Raw genomic sequence first — 27,053 nt, forward strand, 5'->3', positions numbered from 1 at the left:
TCTGGTAGTGGAACTTTTTTATTTAATGCATAAACATATAAGTCCCTTTATTAGAGAAATTGTACATATTGGTGAATATGGTCAATGGTCACATCTATGGGTTAACTGTTTAAAAATCAGAAACAATAATTAGGATAGATTCTATGCTCTCTCCGTTACATTGTGAAGTGTCTTGTGTAGTCATATTCTATTGTTGGAATGACAGCTTGTACAAACTTCAAGAAAATTAGAAGATACCTAAAGGTCTTTAGCTAAGGAAAACAGATTGGTAAATGGTACTATGATTTAAACTAACATGTAGTTATCCTATTTCTCAGAAAAAATAGGTAAGATAAAATCTTAAATCAAGTATATTAAAAAAATTCACTCATGCAAGTTTGTGTCTATTCAACATGAGGTTTCTCTATAACTTTAAGACTGCTCAACCCATTCCCATTTAATATTTGAATGTGAAACTTCCTAATGAGTTCACAGGAGCCCAATTATTTTGATCTAAAAATAAGGACAGGGGTGTTCATATTTAAGTGAGTGGGAAATGGTTCCTTTACTGTTAGTCTGCTAGGTTATGTTAGAAACAAGGCAACCTTCACATTATTAACACCACGTTCTAAACAATGAATCCTGGAACACTGAAAAAGTAAAATTTTTTAAAAAATTTAAAAAAAGAAAGAAAATAAGGCAGGGTAAAGAATATAAAAGCACTGAAGCAAAAGAGAAAAAAATAAAGCAGAAACCATCTGTAAGGACTGATTCTAAGTTTATGTACATAAACTTGGAAGACTCTGTGTTTAATAATGACTCATCAATTCCCCCAATAAACATTAAATTCTTAATATTTCTAAGTACTGTGGAACACAGAAAAAAAAATCAAGATTTTATTAGAAAGAGTCCACTGTCGCTACAGTATCTTCCAAGTTGCTACCTAGCCTCCAATACAGAAACAAATGCTCAAGTTATGCATCACACAGTTTCAGGAGTAAATCTGGTTTGGACCAAAAGTTCTTGGTTTTGAACTTTCAATGTCAAATATTATTAGCAACTCTTTAGTTTATCTGTAATTCCAAGACAGAGGTGACCCCTCTCAGTCTACATCTAATACTGAGTGGCATGAACAATCAAATGTAACATCAATCTAGCACTAAATTAATTCAAATTATTTGGCATCTAAATCACTAATTTGGGCTGCTAATCACTAATTTAGCCATGCTATAGGTATATGTACTTCAGTATCCAGCAGTTGACTTAGTTTCCTCTTGTCAACCACAGAGAGCTAAGTAGGAAAATCATAGTAAGATGTGAGAAGGGTGCTTTTATCTGGAGAAAACTGTATTTTAAGAATATCTGAAATAAGCTTTGTGTGTTTTACTTTTTAATTAGCCTATCTGCTAAACTGAATTCTTTGCTTCAGAGACCTTAGAATGACACAACCTAAGTTTACTTTTACATGAGATAAGCACATTTTTTGTTAACAGTTAAATTGGAAATATACTTAGGGGAAAGATACTCATGTGTTATCTTCTAAATTAGTAGGTTACTCTTTTTTCATCAATAAATTATGCCCATTGAGTTTCTTTTCCATCAAGAGCAAAGGTTTTATATTCAAATGCTCTTAGCCATTGCCTCTTGGACAAACAAAAGAACTGGCAAGCTGCTGCCTAGAAAAGCACATTCTGACCTTAGGCTCTGTAACAAGGCAGAGCTGACTGGTGCACACAGGGACATGTGCTGACCAAATGAACAAAGCAGAACTATCACAATGTAACATTTCCCAAATAAAGACTTGTACTAAGACTTCCATTATGAAGGGCTAAAACAAGTTATAGGTACTGTGGCACTAACACTGTACCACTATTTCCCAAAGAGGAAAAAAAATACTAGGAACCAAATATAGGTAAGGATACATATGAACACCAAGTTCTCCTCCTCCTTCTGCAACAGTCTCAATGATTTTCTTCATCACCTCAGCATGCCTAAAAGCAAAAGAACAAATAAATATTATTAGCATAGATCAATTAGATCAAAATAGGAAAAGCAAGTTTTTGTTTGTGAAGAAATCTACCTTATTAGTGTCAGTGATTTAATTTTAACATTAGTTATATTATAAAATATTTTCCTTCCAACAAGTCAGGTTGTTGAGAGTCATATACAATGTTTTACTGGAACACAGGCTAAATTTTTAAAGTCTAATCATAGTCAAAACACAACAGCACTGCATTTCCTGTAACAGAAGTGGGAAGAGTGGGGGCAGGGGGTAGCACAGCAGAAAGCCAGAGAAAGGGAAATCATGCCAGGGTATAATTGCAGAGCAAGGACTGTCTGCTCTAAGAAACAAACAAGAATCAGACCAGGAAAATTCAAAAAAGCTACATGGTGACAGGTAATCAAAAAAACAAGGACATTTTTAAAACGCTGTCATTTTGACTATTCAAATATTAAGAAGAGAATAAATCAAAATTGGGTTTTAAAAAAATTTAACTTGGTTAGAGTTAAGAAGTTTATATAGTTTGTCTTTGTCTTAATGCATATTATAAAATTTATCTTCTTTTCCTTTTTTTTTTTTTAAATTTGAGGCAAAGAGCACACAAAAAGCATGGGGTGGGGCGGTGAAGGAGATGAAAAGCAGTTTCCCAATGAGCAGGGAGCCTAACACAGGGTTTGATCCCAGGACCCTGAGATCATGACCTGAGACGAAGGTAGACCTGACCCAAACGTAGACGCTTAACTGACTGAGCCACCCAGGCACCATCTGATTCTATTTAGAAATGATTTTTTGGCTTTATATAAAGAAATATGTTTATCTGAAGTTTTTGACCAATACACAGATCTCTTCACAGTCAACCAGTGTCTTTCCTTTGCTACAGAAAAATGCTATCAAAGTAATTGCCTAAGTATATGAACTGAGAGAAAGGCAGTGCACAAAAGAATGATCTTTTAGATATATTCTGGCTTAAATAATGCTGCTTCAACTTTTATGAGTATAAACTTCATGACAGAGGCAGGCAACTTAGAAGATAAGAGTAAATGTATCAGCTCCAAGAATCCAAAAACATAATCTGATGGCAAGGCCTAAAATGTACTTGAAATCTCACCTTATAGACCCCCAGCTTTTTTGCCCTATTATATTACATTGCATAACAGTCATTTGTTAACATGTTTAACATTAATTACCAGTTAAACCTCTTCTTTCTTTTCTGGACTAAAATTTACATCTGAGAGACATGCCTCATTTTGATAAGCACTGTCGTAAAACCTCAAACCACTAAAGGAGTGGGTAGAGTAAAATAAAAACCTTCTAGATAATATAAAACTAAAACTAATGACTCTTGAATTGCTTTTCAGTTAGCAATCTTAACAAGTCTTGGCATAAAAAAAAGCTAGAAAAATGAACAAGGCTTTCTATATGATAAAGTTTAAGAATCAAGAGGCTGCAAAAAATGAGAAAATATTAAAGAATTTTTAAAAACTAGAATGTTGCATCAAATTAGTCAATGGAATACCAAATTTTTCATCTCAAAAATATTGTTACCAGAATTTCTCAATGTTTTGCGAAAGCTACCCATTAGAAATAACTGAATAAATCATGCATACAGGCTCCGTTTACTCATTTGGCCCAATAAAAAAATAAAAAAAACAATAAAAAAAAATAAAAAAAATTAAAAAATGTTTTGAAATCACTGTTAAATGCGATAAAAAGAAAATCCCAAATTATAAAATGCACCTGACTTAGTAGGGCTGAACATCTCTCAACAGAAGAGTAAAGGAAAAGAGAACTCAGGCGCCTGGGCGGCTCAGTGGGTTAAGCCACTGCCTTCGGCTCAGGTCAGGATCTCAGGGTCCTGGGATCGAGTCCCGCATTGGGCTCTCTGCTCAGCAGGGAGCCTGCTTCCCTCTCTCTCTGCCTGCCTCTCTGCCTACTTGTGATCTCTCTCTGTCAAATAAATAAATACAATCTTAAAAAAAAAAACATTTAAAGAGAACTCTGCATACATCTCCCTTCACTAACCAATAAAAAGAGATAAATAGGAGAAAAACACAAAGATAACTTCATATTCCACATTCATGGGTGGCTACATCACAATAGGGCAAACCAAGTCTAAATGATGTGTATTTTTTTAATCTAAAAAGCATCTTCTAAATTATTCTCGGAGCTATAAATAGTACTAAAATCACAAAGATCTATACTATAATTAAACACACAGAGAGAGCAAAAAAAATTCTTAATGAATTTACTTAAATTGGTGACTTTTTCCTTTTTCTTTTATGTTTTAGCATAAGAACATTTCTAAGAAAGACAAAAGAGAACTATACTTGCTTACTGCATTTCTTCTGTTAGGGCACTTTGGATTCCCAGGTAATAAATCCATGAAGTACACACAACACGCATACACACATACATACCTGCATGGATGAACTGAACACATAGGAGGTGGTGGGAGATGAGGGTGATTTTCAATGGTCACTGTTTTCTTCACATGATCTTGACTGATGTCTTCATACATGTGTTCAACTGTTAAAGGCTGCCTTTGCTGAAACAATAAAAAAATGTTTTGAAATCACTGTTAAAAAAATTTTAGGCCTAGATTTTCATGTTTAAAATATATTTATCTCCACCTCACCTGTAATACAGATTTCCAGACTATTTAGAATTACCAGACTTTTGGGGAGAGAGTTTATAATACACTTATACCAGGGAAAGGAGGAGAGTGGAGGAGTCTGTACATCAATGCTATGTGACTTCAGCCACCACCTAATGCAATAAAGATCCCACAAAAAAAAAGTTCATGGCTGTCAAACATTTTATAACTTTCTATTTCATCTTTTGGGTGTATTTCACTTTACTTTTTTGCTTCTCATTCAGAGTCGTAAGAATGACGGTTAAAGCAAGTTAATTTTATTTCAGTTATCCTTTAATTCAATTAATAATTAAAAAAACGGTTTTCTGTCTTAAAGAAAAAAAACACATGCCAATATGATCATTCTGTAAATGCCTTATATATCCATGAAATTTAATATAATAAATTAAGTTCAATTTCCCTTATATTTTGAAGGAGTAACCCTCAGGGACCAAGCAATAAATACTTAACAGAATATTTCTGTTTGATTCTTAGTACTGTTATTGTCACACAGAATAATTAACAGCTTAAAAGAAAGAATCAAATTCAATATTAATCATGAAATTGTAAAACAAACGACTTCTAAAATTTAAAAGGCAACAATATATACCCACAGACCTAATGATAAAGAAATTAAATCCAACAATTTGAAACATTTACATTAAAATATATTTTCTGTTTTTACCTCATCATAGCCGAACAACCATAATCGTGGTGTCTGGTAATATTTATCATAAGTGATATAAAGGTCGTAAGTTCTTGTTTGCAAAATAGCATCTTCACCTCCAGCATCAGTTTTAGTTTTACAAGCTTCTACTATTTTCCTTGTGTCTAGGGTAGCCTGGCAATACAGGAAGAAATTTAAACCCATTAAAATCAGTATGAATATGACAATTAGGAAAATATTTTTCCCACCCTATGTATTCTTTTAAAAAACAAATAGAACATAAAGCCAAAGCTAAAACATTATATACTATAACCAATACAAACATATAAATAAAGGTTTATTAGAAAGATCAAGATACTATTAGGAATACTAATTCCCAAGCTTAGTTAACTAAATGTTAACTAAAAATTCAATTTACAAACCTCATCTGTTTCCAACAATCCACTTTCTTCATATTCTGTTTAAAAAGCAACAAAAAATTAATCAAGTTCAAGAAAATTTCCTAAACCAACCTATATATTACTTCAGAGTATCATTCAAAACCTGGGCACACAGGGCCATCTGGATGATTTAGCCCCACCTTCTTTGACACTTTACTTGGCTGTTAAAATATTATATTTTCTGGCTGTGTCTCTCACCTCACAGGCTTCTCCTTTACTATCTTCTATGCTCGGTTCTTTCTCAGCTCAACTTTTTAAAACTCTACAGCAGCCAAGGGCTCAGTTTCTGGACCTTGTCTTTTCTCTATCCACTTACTCCTTTGATGATTTCATCTAGTCTCAATGGCTTTAAATGCTAATAATTCCCAAATTTATCACTGGCTACACACTTGGATATTTATTTACTTAGAGCTCTACTGGAATGACTAACATATGTCGCAAATAGCACACATCCAAAACTGAACTCCCAAACTCCCCCTCCAAAGCTATTCTAGTCCTATAATTTTCCTTATCTCAGTTAAGACATCTTTCCAGACACTGTCAAATATCCTTAGAGTCACATTTGACTACTCTGTCTCTCTCATGCTACTCCCCCTCAGCAGCAAATCCTTTTGACCCTACCCTCAAAATATGTCCGGAATTTTGTTTCTCATCACTTTCAATATTACCACTTGAGCCTAAGTTATCATTTCTTGCCTTGATTATCAAAACAGCCTAACTACTGTCCCTAAACCTCTTCAATCTGTTCTCAATACAGCATTCACAGTGATTCTGTTAAAATGTTGTATGGCATTCTAAGTTCCTTTTCTACTTAGAAAAACCCTCTAATGGCTTCTCATCTCACTACATTAAAGCCAGGGCCCACGGTTATCTCACTGACTCCATGCCTTACTTCTCTGCTTCTGTGCTTGCTCCTCTCTGAACACAGCACATTTATTTTTTTAAAGTAAGTTCTACACCCAATGTGGAACCTGAGATCATGACCCTGAGATCAAGAGTCACACACTCTACAGACTGAAACAGCCAGATGTTCCTGCTCATGGGTATTATGGGTATTTTGTATACACCACACAAGCTCCTACCTCAGGGCCTTTGCATAATTCCTTAGATATCCAAATAGCTTGTTCACTCACTTCTTGCCAGGCTTTACATAAAACTCATGTTCTCAACTGGGTTTTTCTTGACCAACCTATTAAAATAACACTCATCCTTTCCCAAGATCTTCTGTCCCATTCCCCTCCTTTATTTTTCTCCCTAACACTTATAACCATCTAATACAGCATCTGTATTGCTTATCTATTATTTTTTCTATGTCTCCCATAACTAGAACATAATCTCCATAAGATCACATCTACTGTTTTATTTCTAGCACCAAGAACAGTACCTGATACATAGATAACTATCCTGCCCAGTGTTTACTGAACAGAGAATGAAAATTGCCTGTTAAAATAATTGTTGCTATATTACCTGCTATACCATCAACACTTTTTTTTAAACAAAATCCCATATAAAGCAATTTTTTTCCTTTAGCTCTGTCCAAGAGAAATGTAATAAAACACACTAAAAAGAAGGCAGGTATTTAAGGCAGTCCCACAGCTTGTACTCTAAAAAGAATTTTTACTCATAGTATTCTGTCTACCCTTCACCCCAGCTTGGGTAACTACACAATTCAGACTGATGGAATCCAGAAACTACTTGTATAAGAAGGTGGTGCTGACAATTATAAGACATTCAGGTGCAAGTGAAAATAAAAACATGTACATTTGAAGTTCAGGAGATCTGGACTGGAGGCTTAGATATGAAGTTGATCATAGAGATGGTATGTGAGGTTGCTGTGAGCAATTTGGGTTACAATAATTCATTTTATTTCTTCAAAGGATGGGGAGTTTACCATAAAAATAAGGATAAAACTCTTACTAGAATTCAGGAACAGATTTACACCTAGGTTTCATGAGAACTTAAAAGTTATTTAAGAAACAAAGCTTAAAAGTCCTTTAAGGTGAACCTAGGTGGCTCAGTTGGTTAAGTGTCTGTCTTTGGCTCTGGTCATGATCCCGCACTTCTAGGATCTGATTGAGCCCGGAGTCCTAGTCAGGCTCTCTGCTCAGCTGGGAGCCTGCTTATCCCTTTCCTTCAGCTTCTCCCCCTTGCTTGTATTCTCTCTCCCTCTCTAACAAACAAACAAACAAACAGAAGAAAAGGTACTTTGAGTCAAGGCTACTCTGGCAATTTGGCTATGTGTCACCTCCTCATCCACAAACACTAACTACTTGCTGTTTTGGTGCTTCAACTATACTTGGCACCATCTTCCACTTCTGCATGCTAGAGAACATTTCTTTTTTTTTTTTTTAAGATTTTATTTATTTATTTGTCAGAGAGAGAGCGAGCGAGAGTAAGCACAGGCAGACAGAGTGGCAGGCAGAGTCAGAGGGAGAAGCAGGCTCCTTGCGGAGCAAGGAGCCCAATGTGGGACTCGATCCCAGGACGCTGGGATCATGACCTGAGCTGAAGGCAGCTGCTTAACCAACTGAGCCACCCAGGCGTCCCTAGAGAACATTTCTATCTCACCATAAATTCTATGTATTTGGTTAAAAAAAAAAAAGGAAAAAAAGAAAAAGAAAATACACAATAAATGAGCAAACTTTGTTCTGCTCTGAAATAGTTTTTAAGAATTAGCTTAAGAATCTGCATCTTCAAACTTTTATCTGCATTAAAGATTTATGTCTAGGATGTATCCCACTGGAAAGAATGCTTTTAAGGCTATGTCCTAGGTAAAGTACAACAGTCCAAGACTGCTCTGCACTAACTAAATTTAAACTAAACAAAATTCTCTCTAGGCTGTTTAATGTTAAAATCTAGAACTCAATGGAGTACAATTCTTGTCCACTTCAATTATAAATATTTCAAAATCAACATTCTAGTGTGATTAAAGAAAATCTAGAACATAAATACCTTCCATATCTGCAGCTTCTCCTTCATCATCTTCTTCCTCCTCCTCACATATTGCTGCGCAATCTTGAAGTTTTATACTGTCCTTTGAAATAAATTATATTTAAAGTCACTCAAGTATGTTCATTAGTTCAAACACCAAACACTCATGTGTCACCACCGTGTAAACCACTGAGAAAATAAGAGCGGTAAAGACAGTTCTTATCTTCAAGAAACTCCTATTCCAGTGGAGATGACAAAACCATAAACCAAATATGAAAAGTGATGTGCTAAGTACTGTCACTGAAAAATATAAAAGATATCATAGAAACATCAAGAATCACCTAAGCTAACAATCTAACAATTTTTGCACTTTCAAAAAACAGTATTTTTGTTAACCAATTCATTAATATTAGGAAACTGGTTCAGAGTTATAATTTACATACATAATTTAAAGGAGAAAAAAGATACATATTTGTAAATCACAATACATTTGTAAGTTAAACTTACAAATTATTAGTAAATAGTTAAACTATTATAAGTGAAACATATGCTAATTTGTGAGCAATATTTTAGGCTGAATTAAGTAAAATTACCAGACTTTAGTTATTATAACATGTAAGATTTCAGTTCATTTTTAAACCATATTTGCACTACAATAAAAGAATAATACCAAAGACAAGCCTAATACATAATTATCATTTCACAAAATCAATTATTCTAAAAATCTGAAGTCAATGTAGTAAAGTAAAAAAATTGCATACTAGCTTCACCTAATGTACAATTTTACTTAGAGAAGACTCCATTTACCACTAGAAACTTAAGTTGTATGTTATCATTACCACACCCAAAATGTGAAACCAAAGACGATAGTATCTGGGTAATTATTAGATGAGCCAGTATCTAACAAACTAATCATTAAGGGAAATTTTAATCATGTTGATGTTATGGTGATCATACTTGAAACAGAAGAATACAGTAGAAACCAATAAGAAAGATTAATACTTGGGTCTGAACAAGTATTTTAAGAAATTATAAAAAATAATGTAAATTTTATATTAAATAGGAAATGACAGGAAAGACATTCAAGTTGTACATTATTCTAAGCAGTCACCCTTTAGTATGATATAAGAATGTTAAGTGGGATACCAAGTACCATATTAACCATTATTGCATTTTTAAGAAGTTCTTGAATTACCATAAACCTATCACCAAATGCTATCCACACCACTCTGCCATTTATCATTCCCAAAGTCTGAAGTATATACAACTAACGGCTGGAGTAAACAAAATTTTCTGAAGGAGCAAAAGCCATTTTGGTGATTTCTCTTTAGTTGTTCAAATTCTCCAAAAAGTAGAATTTCAGAAAGATGAATTTTCAGGCCAATGAACTGAAACTTAATCCCTAGCAAGCATAAAACTGTACATTGAAAAAAAAAAAAGAAAAACACTTGTTTTAGTTTCTAACACTTCCTGTTAAGACCCAGTTATGAATCCCAAAAGTTCCAAATGACAAAAACATACAAAAGAGAGTATCTAAAACTAGTAACTCTTGTAGTAAATGTTTCATAAGGACAAAAAAAAAGTCAATTACTCTGTCCAAATATTCTATCCTCGAAAAGATCTGTTAACAAAATAATTAAGCAAAGATAAGGGTAAAGGCATTTTGTATTATTTTCAAATCACTTCAAACAAATATAAATATGTGAAAACAACTGCAATCATTTTCTAGTATGAATAGAAAATTTTCAAGGAGAAAAATTTCACCCAGTTACAGATTTTTACTCCCCACTCCATAATAAACCATACAATAAAGCCTAACCGATTTAGCTTTCACTCAGTCAAAACACATTATTTTTTGGATGATGTTAAAGTTTTACCTTAAAATTTTCAAAAACAAAATCATCCATTCAAAATAGCAGTGAATTAAGAAACCGTAGTACATAAACCTCAAAAGTCTCCATTTACAGAACATTTGGTACTTGTACTTAAAAATAAAAAGTGATTTCTTTTAAACTAGCCTAGGAGCCTTACCAATTGGTGAAAATTAGTAGTTTTTACCAGTTACAATCTCAAAAAAATTTTTTTAATTGTACAACAGACTAAAAAAAAAGTGCTGGGAAACAGCAGTTTTGATATAGGAAAGTGAGAGAAGAAAAAAACAACTAGAATTTTAAAAAGCTTGAAAATAATCAGTTTGAATAAGAATACACACACACACACACACACACACACACACAAATAATTATGTCACTGAATTTACAAATGTAACTAATTAACCAGTACCTTGCTTTCCAATGTAATCTCCTTAACTGCTTCGGTTATTCCTGCAATACCTGTTTAAAATTCAAAAAAACAAATAAAATTGTAAACATCTTTCATTTGCTAGATTTGAGAAATATATAAATGCTTAAAATTACCTAAATTCTCACAACTGCTCTGAAACAAGGAGGCAATGTTAGCATTTTATAAATGAACTCTAAAAGGAGTAAAACCAAAAGCACTTTTTAAATTGAAATAAAAAAACAGCAATGTGATATTTTACTATGAATTATATTCTACTCTATCACTCATTTATTATTCCTCATTTACTTTCCCAGTATGAGTCTCTATCCAATACATACTCATTCTCAAAGTGAACACATTAGACTATAGGACTCATATTTATTTTTATTTAAAAACACATCAAAATTTTAAGGAGATACTAATGTAATTTGTTTCAGAAATCTAGGACATCCAGAAGTAGTAATACCATATCACATTTATATGGGGTTTTCTATTTTACTGTTTCTATAGCTTATTTCAGACTTAGAAACACTATCTTTTGAGGTAATTAATAAATCATTTCTCCCTATGAAGAAACGAAGTCTCCAAAGATGAAATAACTTACTTGAGTCTCATAGTTAGTGAAGAAATTGGGATTCAAATCCACATGTACTAACTTTTAGTTCAATGTTCTGTTCACTGCTCCTCATTAAGCAACCACCTTGAACCTACTTGTGTCAATGAAGGTGGCATTAAGCAGATGGGAGCACCACAACTCAGCTAAATAATATTTCTAACTCAAAATATATGTCACTGTTTTTTTTTTCTTTTTTAAAAATTTATTTGTCAGAGAGAGAGAGAGAGTGAGCGAGCACAGGCAGATAGAATGGCAGGCAGAGGGAGAAGCAGGCTCCCTGACGAGCAAGGAGCCTGATATAGGACTGGATCCCAGGACGCTGGGATCATAACCTGAGCTGAAGGCAGCTGCTTAACCAACTGAGCCACCCAGGCATCCCCATGTCACTGTTTTTAATTCGGAAATTCAACAGGATGAAGTACATTAATGAAAAAAAACAAAACAACAACAACAACAAAATCAACCCTACATACAAAATAAGCTTTGCCCCTTTGTTAATCTTCTAAAATCTTTATGTATCTGCTTAAAATCTCCAACCTAAAAAATAACTCACTTTCACTAATATAAAAGGTCAAAATCCACAGCTCTAACATAAAGCTTTTACTTCATAGTTTTTCTATAAATTACTACATAATAGATCTGATTATTTCAAAACAATAAAACCCAAATCTTAGCACAATGAATTGGTATTACAAATGATTCACTGAATCCAGTACATAGATAAAAACAATAAAACCTCTTCAATCCATCCAAATATAATAATGTAATAGTATCTGACTAAACCAGACTCTTCTAAGAGTAGGAGGACATATTGGCAAAGGAAAAAAAAGCTCAAATGACTCTAATGAGAGTAAGATTCTCAAGTACTGTGATGATTAATTTTATGTCACCTTGGCTAGGTTATCCTGTCCCAATGTTTGGTTAAATGCCAGTCAGGATGTAGCTGTCAGGGTGTTTTTTAGATTTTAACATTTAAATTCATAGACTTTGAATAAAGTAGATTACGCTCTATAACATGGGTGGGCCTCACCCAATCAGCTGAAGGCCTTATAAGGGAACATTGAGGTGCTCAGGAAAAAGAAAGAATTCTGCTTTCAGACTGTCTTCAGACTTGAGTTGAAACAATCAGTCCTCACCTGGATCTTCAGCCTGCTGGTCAGTTCATCCTGTGAATTGCATTCTTGCTAACTCCCACAATCATGTAAGCCAATTCCTCAAAATAAATCTATCTATACCTATATACCTATATCTATATACACATCCAATTTTTCTGTGTCTCTGGAGAACCATGACCAATACAAAGGCTAAGAAAAATAAAAGAAACCTATGAAAAGCAAGGATGAAGCAAAGAGAACTGAAGTGAATAAGGAACCAGGCACATGACCTTCTAAGTTAATTGGAAGCAGTGTTTTAATCAAATCACAATATAGTTTAAACTAAAATTCTAAGGATAGCTCTCCAGCAGGGCAAACATTTTTCAATTCTTGAATTTCTGTAATAGATTTTCATCAATCCAATCACACTGACGCCTACTTATTTCTGTAAAGAATGCCTTTGTAAATATGCACCTAGATTTTGAGCTAGTGATTAAGAAATAGAATACAACCAGACATCAGAATAAGTCATTTACTTGACACTAGAAACACAGTGCTATAATTAAGGGCTCTAGTTAGTTAGTCCACTGCCCAAATCTTCCACTACAGGACTAAAGCAGAGCAGCTGAACAATTTCAGAAAGGTCAAAAGATAAAAAGTCCATCTACCAGTCTCTCAGTGGGGTCAATAGGATGATTTTTTGAAATCATTTAAAAAAATTGTTCAATCTACTATTTTCTCAAGGCCTGGACATTAACACTAAGCATCAAGAAACAAGTTTCAAATCAAGAAGCCCAAGCTCTGAATCTACGCCTGTATCATCACAAACACATGATACTGTCCTTTTTTAAAAGTAGAGGGAAAACTGACCTCAGAAGGTAGTTTTTCCTGAGCAGATTACTTAGCCCTAGACTACTGCAGTGGGTCTCAACTGATGGCAGCAATTTTGCCCTTAATGGAATATCTGGCACTGTCTGAGGGATTCTGAGTTATCACAACTGGGTGAATACTACTGGTATCTGGTGGGCAGAGCCCAGAGATGCTGCTAAACATTCTGCAATGTACAGAAAATGCTACATCAAAGAATCACGTGGCCCAAAATGTTAGTAGGGCTAAGGCTGAGAAACCTTGTTCTAGTACTACTTCTGGTATACTTTCTAGGACTTCGAGGGAGAAAACTTACGTTTTAGTATTCTCAATTTAAACTCAGGACATGTTTTCCTCATTAAAGTTAAGTCATAATGGCATTTATAAAACTATGCAAATTAACTATTAACTTATACTTAACTATGAACTGACATTAACTCATAGTACTTTATATAATATATTTATATAACTATGTAAATGCAGATTAATATATGCTGCTATAGCTAAGTTAGTATAGCTAAGTTAGTATGGCTAAGTTAGTATAGCCATAGCAGCATATGCTAATGTACATTTACATAGTTATATAAACATAGTGGCAAACTAGGTTTTTAGGACTTGAAATAAAAATTCATCTTCAGACTTACAAACAACTTCTGCAAATATACACTTAAAAAGGCTTGAATTTAGTCAATTCTTTTAACACAAATTTACTGAACAACTTCTGTACCAGATACTGTGACAGATATTGAGGATACAACAGTGACTCTACCTAAGGAGTGTGGTCCTTACAATCCTCTTACAGTCATTCAACAAATAATTATTAACTACTTTAAAATGTCAGGTCTCTGAGTAAAATAAACACATATAGTTCCTGTCCTAAAGCTAATCATTCAGCAATAGAATGACATGTAAATAAGGAATTCTAAAGCAAGCTGTATGCATACTCAGCAATTTTGTCCTTCTTATTTTAGAAATAAAGAAAATGATAGAGGTATTTTCAAATTGCTACTAAAATAGCAGTACTAGAGAAATTTGGTATATACTCCAAGGGCATTTTTTCTTTTTTTCCAATTTGTCTTCCTGCTTCTTTTCAGGTAAAAAAAAAGTCTATTGGGACAACTGTGCCTTATGTATCCTTTGTTTTGTTGTTTTTAAATCAACACTGTAATAAAAGATTAGAAAATGTTTAAAAGAATTTAAACTAATATATGTATTCTATTCTCCTCTTACCTGTGTTATGATAAGTATCTACCCATCCCCCATCACCATCATCTTCTTCAATGATAGCTTCCAATTCATCTGAATACTCCATCTGTTTGCACCGCTTGTAGCATGGCACTACAAAAAAAATGACAAGTACAGTTACTAGCACATAATTTGCTTCATATAAATCTATTAGAAAAAAGATAATTTATTCTATTTTAAGGAAATATTATATTTCACTTCTAATAAAAGTGATTAAAAAGTTGTATTTAGCCCACAGACATATTAATGATCAGGTTTACCTTTCCCTAAATAGCTTTGTCAGAACACAAGTAGAAAGGAAATATTCTATGTATTCTTTACCCTGATGGTCTCTGAAGCACAGCAGGCTACAGCCAGAGATGATACTATTCAACTTCAGGCTAATGAATAATAAAACCTTATTTTAATAGCTTCACTCTCAAAACAGAAAGGGACCACCTGTCATTCTCAGAGGTGGTAGAGGTGACCTCCAGTTTGCAATGTTATAGTAAGTTTTAATATGTATTTCATAATTCATGTAAGTTTCAGGCATTTATAATGGATAAGCCAATGTAAAAATTCACTGAACTGCTACATTTTACCATCTTATACAATACTGGAGCCAAGTTTTTCATATGGTATATGTGTCAATTAACAGGTATTATTCACATAAGTCTAAAACTGAACAATTATAATGTAAAACCATGATAAGGTAGAGCCCAGAAATGGCTATTAACCTCTTGACTTTTTTAAAAAACAAGAAGGTTATAAATGATCAATTCTAATAAGACATATGCTGTAGGAAAGAAAACTGATGTGTTATACATATTTTCCCTTTCTGTAATAGATTAGAAAAAAATCAATGCACTTTATGTGATCTGAGAGGGACTATAACCTTCTCAAGCTGTTTTCAAATTAACTTCATAAATGAGAAACTAGTAGTTTAAAAAACATTTTTTGTTCCTAAAGACAATCTTTCAAAGACACAACGGATAATAAATCTTTAGCTTGGAACTTTTAGCCGTCAAAGATAGTATCAGTTTCATTTTTCATGACTAATGTTTACGTCTAAAGAAGATAAAAATCAAATAGCTAAAAAGTTTATAATTATAAAGTCAACTTAAAAAAAAAAAGGCAACTGCAATTCCAAATTCCAAATTTGCTGGGCTCCATTCCTTCCACATCTTAAAACTAGACCTTTTTTGGCAAAAAGTAGCAACAAAAAGGAAGGAGGTAAAAATGAAATAAGGAAAAAAATACTCTAGCAATAGAACTCAGAGTTCCATCAAATTTCCAAATTTCTCTATGGGTTCAATCATAAATTAAGATCAGTAAATACTAAAGTTTTGGGTGCCTAAGTGGCTCAGTTGGTTAAACATCCAACTCTTGGTTTCAGCTCAGGTCATGATCTCAGGGTCCTGGGACTGGGCCCCACATCAGGCTCCCTGCTCAGCAGGAGTCTGCTGGAGATTCTCTCTTGTTTCTTTTGTTCTCTCTCCCTCTCTGTCTCTCTCAAATAAATCTTTAAAAAAAAAAAAAAAAAAAAAAGCTAACTTTCTTCTGTCATTTTTAAAAAATATAACTCTGTGTAAAATTTACTAATATATGAAATATAATTCTTACCATTTTTGGTGACCAAAAATTGTTTGCCTGTTGGTAGGTATGCCTTCACTTTCAATTCTTCCCCAGTAGCCCTTTAAAAAGAGCAAAGAGCACCAAAATACAAGAACTACTTTAAAAAGCAAAGACAGAAGATATCACATGTAAATATCAAAATTACACAATCCACACTCTTGAAAAAACTGTTTTAGGACTAGTTTCAGAAGGATGTTGTTAAGTGATGTATGTTAGGGTATGGAAGAACATAGCATTGTAAGTGAAATATACTAAGAGACTCAGAGAGACCTAAGAGAATTTAGATTAAATATCAAACAAAAAAGACAGAATAATATAGAACTATTAAGAAACTATTATGTTTGCCTCTAAACAAAAAGAAAACATTGTTCCCTAGGGAGTATAATCTCAGACTTTTAATTCTCAAGTACTGCTCATCTTCAGCTCTAGAGGAGGCAGAAAAATATCTGTAGGACATTACATAACAAAGTAGGTGGCTGGCAAAATCCCTGTTCCTGCCACTCGATTAAAACTGGAACAAAGAGAAAAAAGATGCTTTGAATCACAACATGATAATATTAAAAAATATGACTGAAAACAGAAAAAAAAAAAAACCCTTTCACTGAGTGTTTGCTAAGTATATGACTTAGAACTCTAACATGCATTATTCTTATTTACTCCTCAGAACCCTAAGAGGTAATATTAACGTCCCCATTTTAGCTAAAAAAAAAAAAAAAAAAAAATCAGACTGCGCAAGGTCAGAAAACCAGAATATAGAAGAGCAAGTGAATCCACGGCTCCTGCTCTTACACTACAGTCTCTGTGTGTCAGAAGCAGCTACACCATTTCTGATTTTTCATAACTACTCTAGATTATCTTACTAAGAATTTGTTCTAAGATTCTTCTGCAGGTAACCTAATGGAACTGGCTGGAGACAGAGGGGCATGTGTTACCTGTCACAAACATCTGAACAAAAATTCACCTTATCAAAGCTTCAGTCTAAAGTTGAAACCATAGATCTGAGCACAAGATAAAGCCAGAAAAAGATCTACTATCTTAGTAGCCTTCTAGACTTCTTTAGTGTCTGTTATTCTCAAGTGTCAAAATCAATAATGACATGGCAATGCCTGAAGTTCTGAGTGAAGAACATACAATACGGTCATGATGACACTTGTAGACATGAAACTATAACATGGAAATAACCTGTTACTAGCACAGGTTTAAAATGAAAAGTTCCTTTGGCCCCTAGATTTTAGCCAGAAGTGTGGACACAGGAGTAGGGTATAGGTGAGTTCTAAATAATACCTCAACTATCACAATTCATAAAGTGAAACTATCCTGTCCATATAACATATTTCTGTAACAATACTATAAATTGTATGTCTGAACTAATCAGACAAATAAGGACTATCACAAAGAAATCTGAAGAGAATGTTTATTATATTGAAGAAAATCCCAAATTAGTTCCTTTTATAAAACAGGTATTATTTTTAATTTTATATACCTATTTGACTTGAAATACATAAAAATTATAGACTAGAATGAAGACAAATATAATTTTAATAGATAATTTATAATCCAAAAAAACCAATCACCCTTACTAAATCATCAGAGAGCTGCTATGATATTAACTCAATTTTAAATATGAAATAGAAATGCACGTTAAGGAAGACAAGGGCATAAAAATAAATGAAACTGACACTTTGGTTTTTCTTGGTACATTAAGAAACAGTGTTCTAAAAGACAAAGAACAATTGATAAAAAGCAATAAAACTATTTGGGTTAAGAGTCAAATACAAAAACTGAGAACAGAATAGGCCACAGATAAAAGAGAGTTCCAACTTTGGCTTAAAATAGTTTTAACTATTTACGCTACGAATATGAAGGAAAATATTATCAGTTCTAACTTCATTAAGTTTAGAACCTCTGTTCCCAAATTAAAACTATACCTTTCAACCACAAATGAAAAAGTGTCATTAAGGGAATTATAATGAAAAGAAAAAAGAATATAACAAGTTGAACTATTTATATCCAAACAAGATGATAACTCCAAAACAATTCTAGCCTAATTAAAATAGCTCTGCCAGTACTAGGATCACTTTCTCAGCCATAGTCAGGTGGTTTTACCCTAAGTTCTTGAACGTAATGAAACAGCATTTGTTTTAAAACATCCTCTTATTATTCAGAATACTTAAAATATGTCATAAGATCTGGTAAGTTGCTTAAATTACTTTTTTTACCTTACTTTTACAATTTAGTGAAAAACCAAAAATGTAAAAAATCTATTACCAAGCAGATTTCCAGTTACAAACTTTAATGAGTATCATGAACCTTCCTTTTCAGTCAATTCCTAAAATGGGAGCATACTTTGAACCTTATAGAAAGTCTTATAACTAATAATCCTAAGGCTTTGCAAAATATCTGGATTTATTAATGTTATAAAAATATTCAGGAGACATTTTAATTTGAAAAAAATGAGCTGGTCTTAAACATTATTTTTTAAAGATCCACCACAAAATCAGACCCAGACACTATAGAGAAAGGGAATACTAATAAAGGAAGTTTAAAAATGTCTCTTTTACTCTAACAGAGCAAATCAAAACAGGTATAACAGCCAATTTGTCAGTCAGCTTTTGTATTATTTTAAGTATGCCTTTATTTTAAGTATCATGGTCAAACTGCTTAACAGAAAAATCTACTAGAACAGAGTTAAATTGGTCATTCTAAAGTTCATGCCCTAATCCATTTTGCAAACTGCTGCAATTATAATGTCATACATTTTACTAATTTATATTTCTGACTCAAGATTACTTACCATTGCCATGTTGGACAGTGGTGGACTAAGTGATCTCCAGCTGCCACAAACTATTCAGGATTTAAAAGGAATATAAAAGAAAAGGAAAAAGAAAAATTAACATCACTGAATATAAGATGATAAAATACCAAAGTGATCATCCCATGTAAGCTTGATACCCAATAATCATATAAATGCAAGCAGCACCAAACCTGCTCTACCACTGTGATGGCTCTTGATTATTATTAAAACTGCAACATTTTTTACATCTGTAAAATTTAAATTTTGGAAGAAAAAAACATTGAGTGCTATTGATTTTAAATTCAATTTTTAAATTGGATTAAATAATGCCAAAAGGATACAAAATCATTAAATGAATAAAAGTAACAGTGCAGGACTTAAAATTTCAAAAAAAAACATTTTATGGATAAATAAGATGAAGACAGATTCCTGCTAGGGGCTGAAAACTCAATGGAGATCTTTGAGAAAAGGATATAGGCCTATGATGTAAGAAGTTTATGACATCATAGTGCACATTTCTCTCTCTTTTTTTTTAAGTTCGGATAAAGCCCATTTTGTAAGCTTTTTCACATTAACAAGAGTGACAAATGTAATGCCAAACAATAGGAAAAGTTAGAAGCAAACTGAATCCTCTAACACATTAGGCTTTCTGGGCAGGTTGAACACTGAACAAGTTCTTGTTTTTCTTCAGGAATCAAAAACAGACTCAGGAAGAGTTTAACCTTCTGAGAATTTCCATTATACATGAGCATGACCTGATATTTCTATAAGACAGAAATCCTGCTTATTCTTGAGAGAAAATGAAAGAAAGTCTCTTAAGGGTTAAGTGCAGTGTCCCAATTCGGGCAATACACACACACACTTTCCCAATTCTATTTTATAATAGCTCTAACTTAAATTCATGTATTGTTTGTGGTTAATTACAAAGCAAAAAAAAAACAAAACCCAGTACCTTTAATCTTCCAATGTTTGTCTCAGAAAAGAATGTCTATATATAATACTCTATTTTCATTTGAGAGTAAAATTTTATAAAGTAAGTTTTCTAAGAGTAATTTCTTTCAAGAAGATACATTAACAAGATTTAGCAGCATATTCTCAACAGCAACTTTTTGAATGTTTCTGTTCTTTTATTTCAAAGAATCTTATTATTATTTAAACTAGTTAGGTAAAGACAAAAACCCAAGTGAAAACAATACTCCCTCCCTAAGTTTTAAGGATTTTAGGTCACTGTAACCAGATGCTACCTTCAACTCTGCGGTTACCAAGAACTATTTGTCATCACCAAAAAAGGAGAATTTAATTAAACAAAATGCAAGCAAAACAAAGAGTTAAAAATTTAAAAATTCTCTAACGATACTGCCTTGTCACAAGACTCTAATATTTTATTCCCTAATACTTCCAGGAGCATCTATTAAAAAAATAATAGGGGCACCTGGCTAGCTTAGATGGCAGAGCATCTAACTCATATCTTGCGGTTTTGAGTTTCAGTCCCACGCTGGGTGTAGAGATTATTTAAAAAATAAATTAAAATTCCTTAAAAATAACAAAACACCAGAAGGTAAGAAAAACTCTAAGGAACATAGAATTGCGCAGATAATTAGTACATGTGTACATCTGCCCTCATTAGCAATGGTCATTATTGCAGGCTTCACATGCTCAAATGAAACAAAACATAAGGCAGACTCAAATTTCACAATTCTCAGTATCACTTGCAGCAGCTTTCTCTTGGTGATTAAATACAATACTGAATAACTCCAAGATAAAACCAGTTATTAACATTTTGGTCAGGAACTTTACACTTCAAGCTATTCTACTACTAATACTCTACCTAAGTCATACATATGTATATTAAAGTAATTTTAGTCAGGCAATTCTGTATTCTATAATGCCTACACCTCTTTTAAACACAGTACTTCGAAAGAAAACAGAAAGCTGAAGGATAATAGTCAGAAGCCCAGAAACAGTAAGAGAAAACAAATAAATAGATCAACTCTATCTGTTATCAAAAGCAAATTATCTCTTATTTTCCATCCTCTGGACTCATTCTAACTCAATCCAGCATATGAGGTGGGTACCCAGCTGAGCTAGTTTTGCCTTGCATTTTTTTTAAAAGAAGGAAATTCATAAACTACTTAATGATACACATTAAGTGTCATTCATCATCCAATGACCACAGACTTGCATCTCTAAGGTCAACCATCTATTTACCAATTAGTCATCCTCCCACAGATAAAGCCAAAGAGTGTAAGAAGAAAAGCAAACTTCCATCCCTGCTCCTGATTACAGATAGTTTTAAGAGCCAAATCTAAATTACATCTCTGTTTGGCAAGAAAAGTTAATAATATCAAAACTTAGTTTTGGGGTGCTTGGGTGGCTCAGTGGGTTAAAGCCTCTGCCTTCAGCTCAGGTCATGATCCCAGGACCCTGGGATCCTGCATCGGGCTCTCTGTTCGCTGGGGAACCTGCCTCCTCCTCTCTCTCTGCCTACTTGTGATCTCTTTGTGTCAAATAAATAAAATCTTTAAAAAAGAAAAAAAAAAAAACAACTTAGTTTTATGTGGCATTCCAGGTATTAAACTCATTGTGCCTAAGGCAGAAGAGGTCCATTAGACAATGTCTAGACAAAACCCCTCATTTTGCAGACAAGGAAACATGAGGCCTGTGTCACAGCTTAGCTTTGCCCAAATCAGAAAAGAAATTAAGAGAAATAGGTCTAGAAAGCAGATCTCCTATGTTCTTTCTATACCACCATGTGTCTTTACTAAAAAAAAATATATATATATATATTTTTTTTTTTTGGATAACAGATTAATTCAGCACACCATTCTCAGAATTCACAAAGATTTGGGACTCAAGAGATTCCATCACTATTGAAAACTGAAAGATCCATTAATTTTTAGGCTTGAGGTCTTAGAATTTACAGCAACAACCAGATCGTAAAATGTGCCCCAATTCAAAATATTTCTTTCAAAACAGTAAGTAAAGTTCTATTGCCAATGAGTGGTAATTTTAATGAAAGTTAAAGGTGATACTTAAATAAATTCTTTGCTATTTATTAAGACTAAAAAGTAAGTCTGATGCAGCCATAACTATTGAGGAAACTAGAATGTAAAAAGATGTTTAGAACAGTATTTATTTCTTGAAGGATAACAGAATAAACTACCTAAAGGAAAATGAAAGCTTTTATTATATAGCTTTGGTGAACAAGTGAAATGATTCCTCAAAACAAAGTTCTATGTTAAAAGTTCAATAAAACACAACTCCCCTATAAAATAGACATCAGTTTCAGCATTAAACAGATTCAACATTAGTTGGTTAGTAGAAACAGTAAAAGAATTGTGAGAAAAAAAATCAGCATTAACTATGTAGCAATAAAATATTTAAGCTAAATACTGAAAGAAAATTTAATACCCAAGCAATGAGCCAAAGTTTACAAATGAAAACCACAAAAACTCACGTTTGATGTAAACAGAGGAAAGACAACAGCAAACACCACAGAGCCCATTGTATAGCCTCAATATAACACAAATATGGGTGAAGGGTAAATGACCATCAGAATCTTTTCCATTCCCTCTCCCACCTCCATTTCTAAATAAAGAGGAACTACAGAGAAATATGAGAAGTGGCAAACTGAGAGGGAAGTTACATCCTCTTATGGGAAGTAGAAATCCCTTTTAAATTGCTAATAAAGCCAAAAGAATCAAGATTAAAGTTTAAGATGTTTTCTTATAAAGAAGAAAGACCTCCCAGGAAAATATAAAATATAATAGCTTCAGAAAATCTTTAATACTCACCTCTTCTGGGGTGATAACACCTGTTTCCTTAAACTTTGATTCCTAAAGAAAACAAAAAGAACAACATATTATATTCTTTCACTTTCAAATTAAAAATATTTGTGGGCAAGTATTTGCCTGGCACCCTTCCAGGCAAAAGAGCACACACAAAAAAAGAATCTATCACTGGTACCTAACCCCAAAGAATATACAAGTCTAACGAAAGAAACTGACATTAAAATAATTACAATTTGATCATCGCTTTAACAGAACAAAGCTCTTTGGAAAAACATTAAGCCATACAATGATTTTGTAAAATGACCAAATATCTTTATTTTACAGAACAGTAAAAATGTTTAAAAAATGTTTAGGGACATCTTATTATTCAGCCAACATCTTCAACATCTCATTTCAATTGAGTAACATTAGAAACCAAATCTAGAAGTCATAAATCATTTAATCCTTTCCCATTATTATCTCTAAGATATTGATACAATATTCTCTCCTCTAAAGCAAAGATGCTATTTACCAGATGTTTCTAATTTTTAAATTAAATGTAAGATTTTGTAGTACAGGCTACAAAAATGGAAGGATTCATTGAGGATTATTCATTCAACAAGTATTTACCAAATAACCATTATATGCCAGGCGCTATTTGAAGTAATGGGGATATAGGAGCGGATAAAACAGACCAAACTCCTCCTTGTCCTCATAAGGAGTTTAAACTCTAGTGGAGTGAGGAAAGCCAAATGGTAATGAAAACCACAAGGAAAAAAAATGAGGCAGCAAGGCAACTAGTCAGGGGTGGAGGGGAGAAATGGCTATTTAAATTAGGACAGTGGGGCGCCTGGGTGGCTTGTTGGTTAGGTGGTCAGCTCTTGCTTTCTGCTCAGGTCATGATCTCAGGGTCCTGGGATGGAGCCCCAAGGCAAGGCAGGCTTCATGCTCAGAGTGGGGAGTCTGCTAAAGGATTCTCTGTATTCCTTTCTGCTCCCCTTCTTCACACATACAGGCACTATCTTTCTAAAATAAATAATCTTAAAAAAAAAAAAAAATAGGGGTGCCTGGGTGACTCAGTCGGTTAAGCGTCTAACTCTTGGTTTTAGCTCAGGTCTAATCTCCGGATCATGAAATCAAGACCTGCATTGGGCTTCACGTTGGGTGTGGAATCTGCTTGACTTTCTTTCTCCCTCCCTCCTCCCACCTCTCTAAAACTAAAAAAACAAAAACAAAAACAAAAAAACAAAAAAACAACTAAACAAATAAATAGGATGGTTAAGAAAACACTGATAGGTGACTACTGAGCAGTGACCTTAAAATGAACAAGCCAGAAGACTGTAAAAGAGCATTTTAGGCAGATGGTGCAGCGAATACAAAAACCTGAGGCAACAGAGTATTAAATGGAGTAAAAAAGAGGTCAGACTGGCTCAAGCAAAAGTGAGCAAGGAATGAAGTAGCAGTTGAGATAAGGACCTCTACCAATTAAGTAGAGGCATGAAGATCATATAAGGACTTTGGTTTTTACTATGCCATGACTTTTCTTAAACTTCTACCTGCTAAGATAAGTCATTGTTTCTTTCCAAAGGATTTAGTTTTTCCTCCTTGCTTCTTATGTCTAGCAGGAAAATACAAGGGTTCTCTCTCTAAACAGGGACGGGCAAGGAAAGGGTCAATAATTCTGCTTCCCTTACTAATGAAAATACATACTGATAAATATATACTGACAAGCTAACACTTTTTAAGTCTGGAGAGTAAGTAAAATGATTACTCAAAATACAATCCTGTTATAAGTTCAGTAAAATACAACTGGCTAGTAAAACAGAAGTTTGTTTTTAAAGATTTTATTTATTTGACATAGAAAGAGAGACAGACAGACACACACACACAACACACACACGTGCGCGCGCATGCAAAAGCAGGGGGAGCAGCAGGCAGAGGGAGAGGAAGAACCAGAATCCCTGCTGAGCAGAGACAGACTTGGGGCTCCATCCCAGGACCCTGGGATCATGACCTGAGGGGAAGGCAGACACTTAACTGACTGAGCCACCCATGAGCACCTAAAACATTAGCTTAATATTTAATTTGGGAACTTTTTTTTTTACTCTTCTCTCTCTGAAACTAATAGAGTTTAACAATCTTGTATTATTTGAATGCTGAATATCTAGGTAGACATGTTTCTGAAAAATGACATGCAAAATAATAATTTGATTCAAACATCAAAATTGTTTTCAAAGTTGACTAATATTAATCAAAAAAATTTCACAATAAAAAAATATATAAGCGGGACTGGGTGGCTCAGTTGGTTAAGCAGCTGCCTTCGGCTCAGGTCATGATCCCAGTGTCCTGGGATTGAGTCCCACATCGGGCTCCTTGCTCCACAGGGAGCCTGCTTCTCCCTCTGCCTCTGCCTTCCACTCTGTCTGCCTGTGCTCGCTCTCTCTCTCTCTCTCTGACAAATAAATAAGTAAAATCTTTAAAAAAAAAAATATATATATATAAGCATAGCAAGAATTGGAATTTTCATTTATAAACTTTTCTTTTTTTGTTTCAAACTTGGCCCAACAAGGTATCATTTTAAAATCAGTCTTGGAAATAAATATAAAAAAGTACACGACTAATTATTTCCCTTTGTCATGGAAAGGGAGCAAAGTAAAACTATCCACTATTCTTAGCATACTAAAATACTTCTTATAAATAGGACCAACCATATCCAAGGATATTTCATTCCCACAGTTAAGATCCGTAAAATTTTCATTGAAAGCTGAAAAAACAAATACAAGCACTTAAGCAAGAGCTCCTTATTCATGTATTCTAATTGTTCACTTATCAGAAAGGAAAAAGTTACAATGACTAAAAACTTGAATGTACTTCTAGAAGTTTATCTCTGAAAATTAGTCACCGTTAAAACAGCTAATCTATTACAACTTTTATTTTAAAAACGCCGTATGATTGACAAAGCAAAACAAAACAAAACAAAAAACCAAAGGAGTAAATATATCAATATATCTAGGATAATACTGCTTATTAGCCACGAAGTCCAGGATTTAAATAGTTTTTCGGCTATTTTAAAAACTCGGAAAGGGAAGCTTAACCATACTGACAGAGATAATGTTGCCATTCACCTTGTTCCTCTGAAATCTAAGAGGGGACCTCAGTCACCACTTACTATTTCAAACTCCTAATTATTAATAATATTTTAATTATTTTTATGAGACTTTCTATGAAATTTGACAGAAAATAGTGACATGTCATTTTAGTACCCAATTCTGATTTCGTTTTTAAAAAGGTAAGCAAAACCCTCGTTTAAAAAGTTTAAAAGACTTTCCAATGTTAAGATTTAACGTTCTGAAATCCACTTAGAGGCCGACCACCTTCCAACTTGACGTACCCAGATGCGCCGGGTTCTGACGGGTGGCGACAGCAATGCGCACACAACGTCGCTGCAAGTTTACCTGAGGAGCCCGAAAACCTAGAGAACAGCTGGCTAAGACGTCAGTGGGGCTGCACCCTTTTCTGTGTCCCTCCCTCACCACCTTCCTACACTTTTCCCCGCCGGAAAACACGGTGTCCCTCCCGGCGCCGAGTCCTCAATCCCTGCGGAGTTGAGCGTGTACCTGACAGCCCCTGGCAAGCCCGGCCTGGCTTACCTTGAGGACCGGGGTCAGGTACTCAGCCACTTCCAGTGCTTTTCCCTTCACCGTGTTAATCACATTCTGCATCCTGGGGCCGGAGAAGCGGCCGGCCCCGCGATGGGGCGGGAAGGGCAGCCGGGCAAGGGACCAGGAGTCAGAAAAAAGCCCCGCTGCAGCCGACGCGCATCGGCACCCGGCCGGCGGCACCCGAAGGGACGGGACAAGACGGGACGCGATGGGACGGACTGGTCGAGGGGGAGGGGCGGCCGGCGCCAATCGCTAGGGCAGGGCGCGCGCTGCTCGCCACCCAGGCAGTGGGTGGCGGACCGGGCCTAGGTGTCACCTGGCCGCAAGAGAGGACAGCAGGGACCAGGCCAGAGTTAGGGGGAGAGGCGGGCGCACGCGCACCCCTCTCCTTCTCGGGAGCTATCGTCTCCGCCAGGCTTCACTCGCGCCCCTTCCGGCTTCCCCTTCTCTCTCTCGC

At 34.4% G+C, this 27,053-nt stretch overlaps 1 protein-coding gene across 2 annotated transcripts; it reads right to left on the reverse strand.

Moving 5' to 3' along the window:
* On the reverse strand, positions 1 to 27,051 carry ATG3 (autophagy related 3). 2 transcript variants are annotated; one of them, XM_004761452.3, is made up of 12 exons: positions 26,585 to 27,051; positions 22,959 to 23,000; positions 19,165 to 19,214; positions 16,359 to 16,429; positions 14,742 to 14,849; positions 10,935 to 10,984; positions 8,673 to 8,754; positions 5,703 to 5,737; positions 5,299 to 5,454; positions 4,399 to 4,526; positions 1,902 to 1,970; positions 1 to 237 (listed from the first exon to the last, which is right to left on the reverse strand). In XM_004761452.3, exons 1-12 carry the CDS (start codon positions 26,654 to 26,656, stop codon positions 156 to 158), a joined length of 945 nt encoding a protein of 314 aa, XP_004761509.1. In that variant the 5' UTR covers positions 26,657 to 27,051; the 3' UTR covers positions 1 to 155. The 2 variants fall into 2 exon arrangements, with proteins under 2 accessions (XP_004761509.1, XP_012916376.1); XM_013060922.2 differs by lacking the exons at positions 22,959 to 23,000; positions 26,585 to 27,051 and adding an exon at positions 22,622 to 22,748.
* Positions 27,052 to 27,053: the final 2 nt, after the last annotated feature.

Source organism: Mustela putorius, unplaced genomic scaffold, assembly GCF_011764305.1.
Source record: "Mustela putorius furo isolate JIRA1106 unplaced genomic scaffold, ASM1176430v1.1 tig00003834_pilon_pilon_pilon, whole genome shotgun sequence".
In the NCBI taxonomy this organism is placed as follows: domain Eukaryota; kingdom Metazoa; phylum Chordata; class Mammalia; order Carnivora; family Mustelidae; genus Mustela; species Mustela putorius.